This window comes from Nematocida ausubeli (genome assembly GCF_000738915.1).
Source record: "Nematocida ausubeli strain ERTm6 chromosome Unknown supercont2.5, whole genome shotgun sequence".
Taxonomy (NCBI): Eukaryota; Fungi; Microsporidia; genus Nematocida; species Nematocida ausubeli.
Window position 1 is genome coordinate 139744 of NW_026515638.1, and position 15549 is coordinate 155292.

The 15549-nt window shown below is 36.3% G+C and overlaps 7 protein-coding genes across 7 annotated transcripts; 4 read left to right on the forward strand and 3 right to left on the reverse strand.

Moving 5' to 3' along the window:
* Positions 1 to 45: 45 nt before the first annotated feature.
* Positions 46 to 2772, forward strand: NESG_02048 (uncharacterized protein; the record flags this gene model as incomplete). The annotated part of the gene is made up of 1 exon (XM_053049661.1): positions 46 to 2772. One exon carries the CDS (start codon positions 46 to 48, stop codon positions 2770 to 2772), a length of 2727 nt encoding a protein of 908 aa, XP_052903832.1.
* Positions 2773 to 3143: 371 nt separating this feature from the next.
* NESG_02049 (uncharacterized protein) lies at positions 3144 to 6041 on the reverse strand (the record flags this gene model as incomplete). The annotated part of the gene is made up of 1 exon (XM_053049662.1): positions 3144 to 6041. The coding sequence occupies one exon, from the start codon at positions 6039 to 6041 to the stop codon at positions 3144 to 3146; it is 2898 nt and encodes a 965-aa protein (XP_052903833.1).
* A 1429-nt stretch (positions 6042 to 7470) lies between these two features.
* On the forward strand, positions 7471 to 10155 carry NESG_02050 (uncharacterized protein; the record flags this gene model as incomplete). Its single annotated transcript, XM_053049663.1, has 1 exon — positions 7471 to 10155. The coding sequence occupies one exon, from the start codon at positions 7471 to 7473 to the stop codon at positions 10153 to 10155; it is 2685 nt and encodes an 894-aa protein (XP_052903834.1).
* A 523-nt stretch (positions 10156 to 10678) lies between these two features.
* On the reverse strand, positions 10679 to 11206 carry NESG_02051 (uncharacterized protein; the record flags this gene model as incomplete). Its single annotated transcript, XM_053049664.1, has 1 exon — positions 10679 to 11206. The coding sequence occupies one exon, from the start codon at positions 11204 to 11206 to the stop codon at positions 10679 to 10681; it is 528 nt and encodes a 175-aa protein (XP_052903835.1).
* A 5-nt stretch (positions 11207 to 11211) lies between these two features.
* On the reverse strand, positions 11212 to 13614 carry NESG_02052 (uncharacterized protein; the record flags this gene model as incomplete). The annotated part of the gene is made up of 1 exon (XM_053049665.1): positions 11212 to 13614. One exon carries the CDS (start codon positions 13612 to 13614, stop codon positions 11212 to 11214), a length of 2403 nt encoding a protein of 800 aa, XP_052903836.1.
* A 716-nt stretch (positions 13615 to 14330) lies between these two features.
* On the forward strand, positions 14331 to 14495 carry NESG_02053 (uncharacterized protein; the record flags this gene model as incomplete). The annotated part of the gene is made up of 1 exon (XM_053049666.1): positions 14331 to 14495. The coding sequence occupies one exon, from the start codon at positions 14331 to 14333 to the stop codon at positions 14493 to 14495; it is 165 nt and encodes a 54-aa protein (XP_052903837.1).
* A 551-nt stretch (positions 14496 to 15046) lies between these two features.
* On the forward strand, positions 15047 to 15538 carry NESG_02054 (uncharacterized protein; the record flags this gene model as incomplete). The annotated part of the gene is made up of 1 exon (XM_053049667.1): positions 15047 to 15538. One exon carries the CDS (start codon positions 15047 to 15049, stop codon positions 15536 to 15538), a length of 492 nt encoding a protein of 163 aa, XP_052903838.1.
* Between the last annotated feature and the right edge of the window lie 11 nt (positions 15539 to 15549).

The window sequence follows — 15549 nt, forward strand, 5'->3', positions numbered from 1 at the left end:
GAATTTCTGCCACGGGGATAAGTGTAATTTTAATTTTTGTTTAGCATGGTAGCGCATGAGCAGGACATAACAGATAATATACTGCAGTACCAGATAGATCTAGCTAGAGACCTTCGGATCCGCAGAATATGCATGATTGAAAGAAAGGTTAAACGAGGATATGATATCTCTAGAAGCACACTTAGGACGCTTGGCCTGGATCCATCTGTCCTGCCTCTCCCATCGATGGATAACTACATTGTCTACAACTGTCCAGAAAAGGATCTAGAAGACCTAAAGACAGAGCACATGACAAAGCGCCATGTGTCAACTGAAGAGGAGACCAGAAAGATATATGAAGAAATATGCAAGAGATCTGTTCCAAAGGCGCACAAGATACTTGTCCAGAATATAGCAACTAAGCAGGCGCAGCACAAGAAAATAAGCACAGTTTGCCAAAGAGAGCTCAAGAGAGCACTGACAAAAACAGCAAAGACAAACCCCTTCCTGAAAGGCAAGAGAATAACAAAAGAGCTGCAGGCATTTTTCAAGCGCACAGAAAGGTCTACGCGTGACAGAAAAAAGAAAGAGGAGAAGGAGGACTATGAGAGAAGGAAGAAGGAGGAAGAGAAGAAGGAAGAGCTTAGGCAGGAGAAAAAACTTAACTTCCTTATCACACAGACAGAACTCTTCTCTCACTTCATTCTAGGGCGGGAGAAAAGTGACCTTCCAAATGAAGAGTCAAAGATGGCAAGAATGGCAGCTGAGAAGCACAGGCTGGCAGTCCAGGAATTTGACTCCTCAAAGGTTCCTGAGGGCCCAAGTACCCCGAAAAGGGTGCCAGTTTACAATAACTCAACACTTCCCTTGGCAGAGTCAATTCGCATTCCGCGCATGCTCACATGCACCCTGAAGGACTACCAAAAAAGAGGCCTGGAGTGGCTTGTCAGTCTGTATGACCAGGGAATCAATGGAATGCTTGCTGATGAAATGGGTTTGGGGAAAACTGTCCAGGCAATCTCCTTCCTTGCGCATCTTGCTGAGAATGAGAACATATGGGGCCCTTTTTTGGTGATCACGCCTGCATCAACACTGCACAACTGGGCACAGGAGTTCAGTAAATTTGCGCCTGCTTTAAAGGTGATCTCATACTGGGGGGCAGTGGCTGAGAGAAAAGGCCTCAGAAAGACCTGGCAGCAGAGAAAGCTGCAAAGAGAGGACGCGCCTTTTCATGTTGTAATTACATCGTATCAGTTGGCAGTTAGTGATGAAAAGTACTTTTCAAAGATAAAGTGGCAGTATATGGTGCTTGATGAAGCGCAGGCAATTAAGAGCAGCAGCAGCACAAGATGGAAGACACTTCTTTCATTCAAAGCAAGAAGTCGTCTTCTTCTGACAGGAACACCGATTCAGAATACGCTGCAGGAGCTGTGGGCTCTCTTGCACTTTATCATGCCCACCTTATTCGATTCGCATGGAGAGTTTTCAGAGTGGTTTAAGATTGAGGACGGAGACAGCGTGACAGAGGCAGCCAGGCTGAGAATGGTTCTTCAGCCGTTCATGCTGCGTAGAGAAAAGAAGGACGTGGCAGATGAACTCGGGCAAAAGGTAGAGATCAATCTTGTCTGCGGCCTGACGCCAAGACAGAGAAGGCTTTATGAAGGGATCAGGGCCAGAGCACCCATGGCATCCTTCCTAGAACGCACGCTTCCAGAAGACATTGAAGGCATGGAGGGCCTTATGAATCTTGTCATGCAGTTTAGAAAGGTGTGCAACCACCCAGATCTCTTTGAAAAAAGAGAGGTTTCCTCGGGATGGAGCATGCCTGCAGTAACCAGCCATATACCAGGTCTACTGATAACAGAGGCCTATGGAAGAAAGAGGCCTGCCAGACAGCTCCTTCTGGAAGAAGACCCCGCCAAAAAGCAAAAGACAGAAAGATGGTGCATACAAAAGGAGACAAGGGAAGGGATAGAGAGCACGCCAGAGGAAGCAAATATGCAAGGTAGAGACAGTGCGTCTGTTTCAGTAGAAGAAGCTGATGGCTCTAAGCATGCTGCAGCTCCTTGCACTGAGAGTTCTATCTGTAGCAACAGCCAAGGTATTATTTATGGCAGTGTAAACCCAAGAATGTATCAGATTTCATGCTCTGATGAAGAGAAAAGACTTAATGCATTCCGCGGCCTGGTAATTCCTAAATGCCTTCCCCCAAACAAGATAGTTTTCTCTACTGCACACATCCCAGCAGAGACTGCCCCAGCGGAAATGCGCATGTCGGTCCTAGCCCCAGATATTCGAATACCATCCATGGAGAGATTTGTCCGTGATAGTGGAAAGCTAGTGGTCCTGGATAGTCTTCTTCTGAAGCTGAAGGCAGAGGGGCATCGTGTTTTGATGTACTTCCAGATGACTAGAATGATTGATCTGATTGAGGAGTACCTCACAGTAAGAAACTACTCATACCTGCGCCTTGATGGAAGCAGCCGAATTTCTAACAGAAAGGAGCTTGTGCGAGACTGGCAGACAAATGAGGAAAGATTTATCTTCCTTCTGAGCACCAGAGCAGGAGGGCTGGGAATTAACCTCACAGCTGCTGACACAGTTATTTTCTACGATAGCGACTGGAACCCAACAGCTGACCAGCAGGCCATGGACAGAGCACACAGACTTGGGCAGACAAAGCAGGTTACAGTATACAGACTGATTACCGCAGGCACAATTGAAGAGAGAATTATGGAGAGAGCAGGTGTAAAAGGAGAGATTCAGAGAATGGTCATTGAAACAAAGGAGTAGGGCCTTAGGAAGAAGCAAAGTGAATGATTAATAAAGGCCAGATTTAGTATTTATGATTACTGCATATTGCCATAGAATATAACAAAGCAATAGAAATTCTGTTTCTTACGACTACAGTAATATTCTCCAGAAGTATTTTAATTTTACCATATAAATATTCTTTTGCAAAGACGCTGTATAACGAGTGCTTATAAAAGTAAACTGTAAATGCTAGATTTATTCATTTTCTTATTCCACCTTTTAAGGGCCCCATGTAGGATTGGAATAAAGTATATGGTTAGTTTTCTTTAAAAGAGAACACACCTATTTGTCACCTAAAGGCATGGAGAAGTGTTTTAGAAGACCTGCATAAGAAGTTATACTTATGCGTACTAGATTTGGGACTTGCAATATGCTGAGAAAGGTTTTTTCATAATTTCATAATGCAGCCCCAGCTGGGACATTGCAGGTTTGACGGTTTTAAACATTAATAGGCAGAATGGATTACTGTATTCTGAGATTTTTGCTATCTTAGACCTATGCTCAATATAGTAATTAAGTGATGCATTTTTTTTCATGCCGTCTGACTTTTCAGTCATGAAAATATTGCGCAGGTTATTAGACATAACTGCAGAGAATAAATGCTTTCTGACCTGGAAACTTCCAAAAACACTTATTCCACAATGCATTGCATCATTAGCTGACTTAGAAGACTGGAGCAGCTCTAATAGATCCTCTATTGCTTTTTCTTGAGACTCCTTATTTGGCTGGTAGTCATTGTTTGGTGCTGATGTAAAGTTCATTGTCATGTATTGATTATACGCATGGTCTGAAAATACATTCCAGCTAATATCACACATATCAGAATTATTGTTTTCTTGCCTCACATTCATATTGTAGCAATAAGGATCTTTATAACAATCAAATGCTGAATGCAGATAGAAGTCACTATAATAGTTCTCTCGTGAGGGGTATTTAGATTCTTGATCTAATTTATCCATATACTCATAACGGATTGCATTTATAGCCTTGTTTTTGTCTAGTGGCCTACATATATCTTTTTTGGATCTTTTTAAATACGGTGTTATTTCTATAGCAGTCAGCATAAACTTTGTGAAGAAAATTGGGATTCGTGACTTGCTACTATTTTCTGCAGATGCCATTGTGTCAATTTCTATGCAAAACAGCTTTGTGGCACTAATATCCTCTTCAATATGATAGAATACTACGTCATAGCCAAGCCAGAACAGATCATTAACTGTTTTCGACATGTCATCTTTATTACTAAAGGGAGATTTTTTTGCCAATGCCCAAGCCTTAGTTTCTCTATGGTATTTAAATGCATGCACATTGTTTTTGCTTGGGTTATCTTCTGAAGTTTCAATGGAGTAGATGTTTTTAATATGATCTATTATATCTGCTACTGTATGGAAGCAGTAATTATTTAACGTTCCAAATTCATCTTTTTCAACATAGTAAGGAAGATGAATCATCTTTACCGTATGCCGAGTGTTATCCACAAACTGCACATGGTAGTGATTGGCATACTGCACTTCAAACCCCATTTGGTTGGCTATATTATCAGTATATTCTGCTGAGCGTTGCTTTAAATTAAAAGGCAAAGACTTATATGGAATAGTTTTCTGTAAAGGGCACTTGTAAATATTGGCATTGCACCTCTTGTATTTCTGGAGATCAAAGATACTTTTGCCCTTCAGCATATACTTGCTTGCTTTTAAACTATCTTTTGTTGCATTGGATTTGTTATGCGAATTTTTCCTCTTCGTCAAAGATTCCGTATAAATAGATGAGGCTATTTCATAGAAGATTTTCAATTTACTATACACCATATTGAATATATTTATGGTGCCGGTGTACTCTGTATTGCCTTTGATAACATGATTCTTTATATAGTCAAATTGTTTGCTCATAAGCGATCGATTATTTGCCACTTTTCCTATTAAGTATTTTATAATGCAGAAAAGTGTATCTTTCACATTTTTGTTGCCAGAGTCATATTTTTCTTGAAGATCATCTATGTCTTTGGGAGAGAGTCGAGTTAAATCTTCATATACTTCTGGTATTCCTATAATTATGTGTAGCGCTTCAGTTAGTTCTTCGTCTTCCCACTTAAGCATTCTATTCTCAACATATTCTGGAGTATTTGTGTTTAATATACTTAAGCAATTCAAGTAAATGTCTGTAGAAAAGTCTTTTGAAATACAGACATCACCAAGTGTTTTCTTAGTGCGTTCATCTATATTTTTGTCTTGGCAAAGCGATTCATAAGTTGCTGGCTCATTTTTCTCTAGGTACTTCCTTAGTTCTACAAAGAATTCTACATAGTAGAGCTTTTTAAAATTATTTTTACAATTCTCTGGTATTTCATTGCTGTTGACTATTGCATTGTAAAATTCATCTATAACAGTGTATACATTACTCCAATTAAAGCTGGATATAACACTCCATATACTATTGCTTTTTAAATAGGCTTTAGCAATGTCTCTTCGAATTATATCTAGCGGGGATGTGTTTACACTTACATCTTCATTGTTTTGTGCTATATTTGTCTCTAATGTAGCACTTTTTATAGAAATAATCTCTGTGCGGTATACATTGTTTCTGGTTATTTTAGCACATTCATTCATTTTTTTAACAAAAGTTGAATTGTTCTGAATATTTTGGCTGCTGGTAGACTGTTCTTTTACACTACTACTATAGGTAGATCCATAATCTATTATCTGTGGCAAAAAAGGCATGTGTGCAGTGCTTCCATCTGAATCAGGAGTGATTTCTCGAGATCGGTCTGATGTATATTTTAGTCTTTTAAGAACTCTATTTACTTCCTCATCATCGTATTCATATTCATCATATTTAGGTGTTTTTACTCTATTCCTAGAACTTCTTCGAGCTATATTATTTTCTTCAGCTTGCACTGAAGTTTTTTCATTACTGGTAGAAGGATTTATAAATATGGATATTTCCTCAGAAGTACTTAAATCCATAGAATCTTTAAGAGTAGAATTAGTGCTTCTCACAGGGTTTTCATCGCTTCTTACCACTATCAACGTGCTCTCCGGCAGGGTAGATTTTTTTAGCATTTCTTTGGTGCAGTGTGGTGCATCTATAGAGTTTGCTGTTGGATAACTATGGCATCCATTGAAAATGTATGATTCATTACTCAAATCAAAATCGTATTGCTTGGGCTGCTGAGTAGCCACGAGAACATTATATAAGCACAGTGCGCATACAGTAAAAATCTTAAGAATAATATGCATGGTTTTCTTCATTTTTAATTATTCTTTATCTATAAATAGAATATTTATGATTTGAGTTTTCGATTCTTCGTTTTAAGTATGTGCAGCCATGTTCCTGTATCAGAAATATATATACATTCTGGTTATTATCCTCCAGGTTTGTGTGTGAGATAACACATAAGGGCAAGTGACTTTGCTTGTTTACAAAAATCCACTATCTGTGTGAAGTAAAATTAATACTTTTTCAGAAATTTCTTTCTATTGCAGGGGGCAACAAAATAAAATGATTACAACAGAGAGATTATTTGCAATCCAAATCAGAAAACGAGTCTAGATTAATACAGTTCTGCAAGAAGCGTAAAATTCAAGATAAATTTCGGATAAAAGAAGTCAAATATATTCTCAAGTGGTAAATAAAAGTTCTCCAGTTAACAAGATATTATTCTTAATAAAAAATAGATGTAGCCAGGTTTAATATTTAATAGGAAATATAGCTTCTACTTGCCATATATGTTTTTTTGTTTTTGCTTGTCCATTCTAACTATTTACCTCTTTCTAATGTCTTCTTATATTTTTATTCTCTTACATATTGGAAAATAAAGTGTATATTCCTTCTAGTGAAGCAATTTATTTTGCATAGATATAAAAAGAGAAATAAAGCAGTAGAGGCAGGGAAAAGAAGAAAAGTTGCACATTCCAGAGAACCATCACTGCTCAGACACAAAGATAGAAGAAAGAGAGTAACAGAGAGAATAGCACATTACAGGCAAATAGAGAACAAAACAAGCATTTATTGACAGCTATACACACTCTCTCTTACTCAGAACACACTGGGGTGTATTGTGCACCATAGAAATGCATAGAGACACCTTATTAGTGTGCAATATACTATACACATAGGCTGAGTGTAAAGGTGCTTGCAGAATAGCACACTTACAGTGCTCGGAAACTCCATTAAAAACACACCCAATTCTAGAATTATAGCATCAAGTTAATGTTGGCTGCCAACCTCTGCTATATACCAGAAACTAAACTAAGAACCCATCCACATACATTTAACTGACAGCTGCAGTTCCGCTTATATTATTACACCAAACTTGCATAGAAGCTCGAATATAAATCCAAATATAAAATAGCAGATGATTCAAGGCCAGCCCTAAACAACTAAACAGGAGAGCCAGCTTAAAATATTTTTATTACAATAATAAAAGTTCCTTGCACAGAAATAGGTGCTATTTCCTGGATATGCTACTTCTCCCTAGATGAAAAGCCATCTACTGGTTAGAATATCATTTATTTCTGGACCAGCTAATGGGGAAAACATACGCATATGCATGTTTCGTTGAGTGATATTGAGTGAAAACTATTGATCAACGTATATAATCTGAAAACCAATAGAAATAGCATATAAAGCCCCAGAGTTTATCCGTTACTATATATTAAAAATGATTTATTTTATTTAATGAAAACACGTTCTTCCGTTATTTGGATCAAGGCAGTTGCCTTAATCAGTGTTCTACTGATGAGAACGCACAGAGCAGACATGACATTGGACGAGGTGGAGGCCACTCTGCAGTTTGAAATTGAAACGGATTCTTCACAAATGGCGATAAATCCAGATGGCCCTCTGAATCTCCTCCGCGGATACATCTACCAGAAGATGGACTGTATGTACAACAAAAGGTTCTTTGCTCCGCAAATTAAGACAGAGTACAGTTTAGAGGAAGATATAGATGAGGAGAATGAAGATTATACATACACTCGAAATGAACAAAAAGACAAAGCGTATACAGCACAGTCAAATAATAAAACGGATACATATACCGAAAAGTATCACAATCATCTTATTGAGCTGTTTCCATCTCCAACTGGTGACATAACAATTGAGACACGAGGAAACCAGTCCTTTGTTCAGTTCCTTCGAGCAGAGACAACAGAAAAGCACTCTTTGCAGATTCTGGCCATGCTACTTCTTTTCTCTGAGGGAGTGGACATTCCTATTGAAGTCACCAACAGTGTACTAAAGGTATATGAAACAAACAAAAAAAACGAAATATACTTCACAGTCCCTATGGAAATCCCATGGCTAAACCATGTGGAAGACAAAGTACAAACATTCCAACAGAAGAAAGTTAGGCAAATGGTCAGCTTCTTCCAGAAGAATGCAAGCAAACATGAAGTGCTTAGCATGATGGAAGACAAATGTACGAAAGAGGAAGTTATGTCTGGAAAGTTCTTAGACAGCTCCAAGTTTCTGATCCAGTCGTACATATTCGGGTTCATAGACAGCGCAGAGCGTGCAATTGAGTTTATACAGGCAGTGCACACTATGACAAAGAAGTATGCACCAAAGAAAGAAGCGCCCAGCAAGGATGACTCTGTATACGACAGACTGTTTAAGCCTGCTGGAACTGCAGCAAACATAGACTGCATGTCATTAATGAAGAGTACTCAAGAGATTTTAAATAGATATCAGGTATTTCCATTTGCAGACAGCACGCAGCTTCCTTCATACACATCTGTCCCATGGCGCGACCCGACAACAAAAGAGTTTTCTACTAACCGTTTGCAAAACTACAGCAACTGCGTTGAGTGCATGATTCTCTCCCTCTTCTGCTGCCTGGCCTATGACCCATCTGACTTTACGTATAAAACTGACCACATGGGGAATGTCTCTAAAGAGCTTAAAGAATTCTTCTCCCCAGAAAATCAGCCATTTGACACAACAAAGGCCAACTTTCAGAAGAGCTGGTGCAGAGTTGTTGCGTGCTTAGATGAGCCTAGAATTGCATACTGCAAGAAAAGAAATGAGCTAGACTGTGGCATCATAAACATGCTCATGGTTATTGCTGAAATAGTAAATATTTCTGAAGAAGAAAAAGACAAAGTATTTGGCTTTGAACAGAGTTTAAAGGAGAAAAAAGAAGAATTGGATGATATACTGTGGGATGATATATTATGGGATGATATTCAAGAGTACACAAAGATGCTACTTAAACGCCTATCCAAGACAGGAACTGTAGAAATAGAGCTTTCTGAGCTTAAAAGTAATAGGCGTATTAATGGAAGACACGATGTATATGGAAGGATTACTATGGTATTTAAGCAAGATGGCATCAAGAACACGATAGTCTTGGGGATATCTGAAGACCATAGTACTATTAATATGCAGCCTGTTGTTATGGACTTCGAGGACGATCGAATAGAGAAATTGAATGAAATTGCAGACAGCTGTAAAAATGGAACAGAATTTGTTGGAAACCTTTTTGCTGCATATATTGATTATGAAATAAGAAAACTCAACTGGGATAATAAAGAGTTTATAAAGGCACAGGTGCGCAAGACCATTGAAAAAAACTTCGCAGACATAAATAGGCTGCTTCTTATAAAAAAGATCAATGACTTAAATTATAAGAGAGAATTAGTTACCTGTTCTATTGTGTACAGTATGAATCAAGAGCTATCTCCTAAGCATCCCATTGCTCGGTTTACCTCCAACATAATAGGAAGCACAGAGCTAGATAACTGGGAAATTCAATGGGATGTGCTTCCCTCAATTATATTCGCAGGCCTTCTTAATAAAAACGGAAGCAGCCGCAGCTACCCGAATATAAATCTGTCACAAGAAATATATGACGCTAACATGAATGCTATAAAATACTATAGATTGGTTGAATATGTGCTAGAATGTGATATATCCACTTTTATTGTATGGATTAAATACTGCATAGACAACCTTTGTTCATATAGTGAGGAAGGAATTTATGAATTAATAGATTATTCAGTGATTAAACATGTTGGAAAATATATATTTAAAGACCAAAACATGCACTATGCCAATGCAGTTGATGAGGCAATAGCACAGAGCTATCCCGATAAAAAAGACTTGATATTAAACCATCTTCACTGCAGATGGTTCATGTATCTTATTTCACAGAAAAACCCGAATATAGAGTTGGTTAAGGCTAACTTTGATGCCATTCAGAATCTAAACTATATTTCGGATAATTTCAGATATTATGATAAAGAGAAAATTTTCCGAATCCTTACAGAAGAGCAAAAGGAACTTCTATGCACTAGTGAAGACTCTATTACCAAGTTTGACGAGCTTATGCGCCAATATAAGCCAGATCCTACCACTCCATGAGGTGCACAAACTTAGACACTTCTTTGACTAGAAGAGTTTTATAAATTGCAATAAAAGCTTTTTCTCTACTATTTCTAAAGAACTCTAGCCTAAAATGCTTTGTGTAAAGCTTCTTCACATAGTACAGCTAGAATTAAAATATTTTATACATAGCAAACATATAGTGAACAACTAAAATAGCAATCGATTTCTATAAGTTAAGCTGATCTTTCCTCCTGAATTATTAAACTTAGTCATACTAAACTGGATATAATTTATTTATCATCGTCTATATAGCTTTTAGTAATAGCTGCTAGTCTGTATTACGTCTATAGGCACATATAAAATAACAGCTAATATGAGAGTGACGCGCAGTGTTAACAAACTCAGATCACTAAACTCAAGACGCACAAATAAACAGAGCCCTTCTGTCTTATTGGTCAACAGCTAAAATTCCATTGAAAATAATGACTAGTTGTTACATTATCGGCTTGAGACATGAGAAGGCTTTCACATTTTTAAGACATGGACTAATATTCTCCACTTAAGATGACATCATAATGGATCTGCATATTTCTATCATATTATTCCACCTAGAGTCTTTATATTCTTCTAGTGCTGCCACCATCCAATTTAAGAACATATAACTAGAGGTTGTAGACCGATCACCCTTATATCCTCGTTCTGCTTCCTTTAAAGAATCAACAATTCTTAAAATATGCTCTATATTGGCTCCATACTGTGTTAAAATCTTTATAAATGAAGACTTTGGAGTGTCTTTTACCTCAAGATCAAGTGATTTGAAAATTGAATTGCACTTATTCATCACAAGGATTCCTTCAGTTTTAAGTAATATCTCAGTAATTATTCTAGCACAAGCTTCATCAGACAAAAACTTTTTAGCATTATATTCTACTAATCTTCTTAATATATATCTAAAAAAACCCGGGTAAAGTTTTTTATGACTACCCATGCCTATATTTGAATAGTATTTTTTTTCATAATCGAGCCCTTGCAATATAAGAATCCCGTCTCTAGAATCATCATCCATTGAGGAAGTACTTTTCAACATGTTCTCTAATAGGAACAAAAAGGGCGCAAACTATCAGAACTTTGGTCTAGTATACATGGCAGTATCCTCAATACAAGATCTCTTTTGTATTTTTGGTTATAAATTTTTGGTTCAAGCAGAAGGCTATCAATATATTTGGGCAATTCGTTATTTAAAAATTTAGGTTTCATACTTGTACCTGGGTTAGAATCACTTTTTTCTAGAGCAATGATTTCTTCAATTCTTTTTGCATCAATTTTAACAATCTTTTCAATAGATGGTACTGTCTTCTTTAATGATTTGTCTTGTCTAGACATCTCAAATGAAGTGATGTATTCTATTTCTTCTATTTCAATATTGTAATTGAGGGAAATATCGTATTTATAAGAATAGGGATGGGCATAAAGATCAGATTTACTCTGTTCATCCCTTTGGATATAAAATATATTCATGGCTCCGACTATATCACTAAACCCTTCTTTAAGAGTCTGTTTATGATTGAGATCAATATAAATACTAACACTTTGACTTGGGGCAATTTTCTTAATTAGCTTGGTCATATATTTTCCTATGTCATTTGCTAGCTCATTCCTCAAATCTTTTTGGTGTTGAAGATAGAGCTGTGCTAATTCTAAAATATGGATGTTTATATCATTTTCTATCTTCACCACTTCTTCCATCCTTTTCGTTATTTTATCTTTTTCTTCTTGGCTTATTTTACTTTTTAGTTTTTCATCATGCAGTGGTTTTATTTCTTTAACATATTTAATGATTGTATTTCTAACCCTATTGCTAGAATCTTTAAATTCTTCAGAAACACTGGCAAAAATATCTTCAGACATATAATGATTTTTTTTAAACGATTTATAAAAATCTTTAACTATAAAAAGATCCGTGCCCTCAGCTATCTCATACAGCCTGTCTCTAAACTTATTTATCTTCTCTGTTTTACCCACTCCTGTTATCTCTTTAATAACATGCATCATGTTAATCATTCCTGGCACAAGCTGGTTTCTGTCTGGCCGCATATATTGTATATTCTTGTTGGCTAGGCCGCCTACTACTTGGTTCCACTCATCGTGCAATTCCTTTGACACTGCTCCATACATGCCACTGTGCTTTTGGAAAAAGCTTTTCAGCTCCTTAGAGGCAGACTTTATGTGGCCAATTTTGTATCTGTTCTCTTCATAGTAATATGACGCCCAGCAAAATAGACCCAGCAGAGCTGTCTCGCCGTAGTCAGTAAACCCATTAGATTTGTCTACATCCTCTCCAACTGGAACAACATCCATAGCAGGCTCTAAATATATTGGATCTGGCCCAATTTCTATATAATCATTGTATAAAGGTGCCTCTATTATACTGAAAATGTGTGTATTATCTTCTTCAATTGAGTGTTTCCCTGGCCGTATGATGTACCTTTCAAGTACTCTTTTTACTTTCACTTGCATATTCATTTCTTTTTTACGATATAAATTGCACTCAGTCAGCATACCATACACTGTTTGAGCAAATAAATTCATTTCTTCTTTATTTTTTAGGCTGTGTTTGATATATGTCTGTATAAGGAAGCTTGGGCTGTTTATAAACTCTTTGCTGTTAGGTATATTTGAACTGTATTTTTTTTCTTTTTTTTGTTCTTTTATAAAGAAGTTTATTACACGAATTATAAATTTAGACGATGCACTGATATTTACTTTAAAGTGGTCTTCTTGTAAATTTGCCTTCTTTAGAGCGAGATCTGTTATGTTCCCACTTTTATTAACTGTCAGCGGAATAGCCACTCCCTCTGCAAGCAGAAAAAGAGAGGCAAGTATTTTATGCTTATGATTCTTTATCTCTGAGCTGTTAATAAATACATGGAAAGAGTCTTTTTTCTCATGAACTATAGACACATATCCGTATATAGAGGGGAACAGCTCAAGAAGGGTAGTAAAATACGCCCGCTTGTAGTTAAGCATTTCACCAGTATATGAAAGAATAGGATTCACTCTGTCCAGGCCGCATTTTCTTGTCTGTATGTATTGGTGTTTAGTAGTCTTATTAGACTTATCTATGTTTACTATTATAGTGACATCTTTCTGTATCTCTGGCGACAGAAATCTCTTGCTGTGCATAAGCCTGATGTTACTGACTTCTTTTCTTAGCACCATACTTACAACACCATTTGACTTTTCTTTTCTTTTTCCTTTTTTAAAAGAAGCTGCCTTTATATAGACACCTCTTAGCCCATCTACTGTCAGTATTCTGTCCCATACATGGCACAGTATGGCTAGCCCAATGAGCATGTATAACTTTGCTCTGCAGATAGCTCTTTTCTTTTCCTCTTGTCTTATTCTATGTACTTTTAAGTCTTCTGTTGCTACTTCTTTACTCTCTAATAGCTGGTTCTTTCTCTTCGAAAGATTAGACTTCATTATACTAAACATTTTGTTTTTTACTTTTCGTTGTCTATTTATAGACCATAAAATTAGCAATTTATCAGTATTTTGTGCTCTTAATTAAAATAATATACTTTTAATTAAAAACATAGCATATTTAAGCTCTAGTGAAATTACTAATTTATTCAACTTTCTTGCAACTGCATGAAAATTCAAAATGCAATGGCTTTAATAGCATTTTATTGCTCTTACAGCACGGCTCAAATATAACTCGCAATTAAAAATACAAAATAGCAGAACACTCACAGCAAGAGAATGCTGTAATTACATTGAAGAAAATAATAAAAGAATTTACCAGGAAATATGCTATTTATATTCGAGAATGTTTGTGTTTTAGTGTATTCCCGCACTGTGGCGCTGTGAGAAATAAGTGAAAGCACTTTAACTAAAGTTCTTTGAAGATTTTTGAAAACTATGAATTTAAAAATGGAAATTTATTTTAAATTACTACTACATGAAAAGCCTTTGGTAATAGAAGAAGTAGCAGAGAAACATTTTATTATAATTCATGGAGAATAATCTTCTAATTAAATAACATAGGAATAGCCGGAGCATATGCATAAAAGTATGCTTATTGTGGTAAAATTCCCACTTTCATTAATTCCATGATCAAAGTTCATCAATGACAAATGCACTTTCCGAACGATTTCTCGTATATCAGAAACTGACTATATAATAGGAAGAACAATTTAAAAGGGAGGCAAATGTCCGAAAGAAGAAATACACTCATCAAGTATGCAACAGGTCAAAGTCACCTAAGACAGCCACAGGATCACGATAATAAAACTTTCCTAATAACACTCTCTATTCTAGACTACTATCTCCAGACTAGCTCGTCGCCCCCTTTTGGGCACGTCAATAATATTTGAGATAATGAGCAGTTATCTAAAATAGAATGTATTTTTAGTGTATCTATAGGCTTTTAGCAGTGTAGTCTCATATAGTTCTTTAATACAAAAGATATTTACTTTTTTAATTTTTCGCATATAACTTGAATTTCATATTCTCTCTGCTGCTATACAAAAGTGTTCAGATTAATAGTTTTATAGACATTTTTCAAAAATATTCATACACCAAGAATACAATAGACTTACGCTGTGAGGCAGTAGTATCATTATTATATCATATTTTTAGTAGAATATATCAGTTCTCACTACTTTAAACTTAATATTCTTATATAAAGTATTTCTTATTATAGCCTTCCATAGAAATAATAATTAATACGCAGTTTGGCAGTTAAGTAACTCTAAATAAATCCATCCCCAGGGCATTCCCATGTAATCCTAATGCATCTGCACTAAAATCTACTTTTTCAGACAGAAATCTACACTGAAGTAGAATTAAAGTACATTCTACTGTACTGACACACACTCAACAAAGTATAGTGCATTATGGAGGTGAGTGGTGCATTTTTATTTTTATGGAAGTTGCCTTGGAAGAAGCCAAGAAAGCATTAAGTATGCAGGAAGTGCCCATAGGGTGTGCTGTATATTCTGGCGGCATGCTAATTGACAAGGCACATAACTTAACAAATTACTTAAGAGATCCATTAGCACACGCAGAGATGCTGTGTCTAGAGAGACTTTCAGATGAAGTCCTCATGGAATCAGAGCTATTTATTACATGCGAGCCATGTCTTATGTGTCTTGCTGCCTTAATTAAGAAAAAAGTAGCCAGGATAGTTTACAGCTGCAAAAATCCTCGTTTTGGAGGAACAAGTCTCTATGTCTCCTCAGGGGTATTAATAGAGACAGAGTCTCCCACAGAATATTTAATAAGAAATGAAAATAGAAAGATAAAAATAGAATATTGCGATGATAGTGAGAGGAGCATAGGGATTTTAAAGGAATTCTATGAAGGCGCAAATGAAAGGGTTTTGATAAAAGGCGGTATAAAAAAAAGAAAGAAATGAAAAAATTTAAT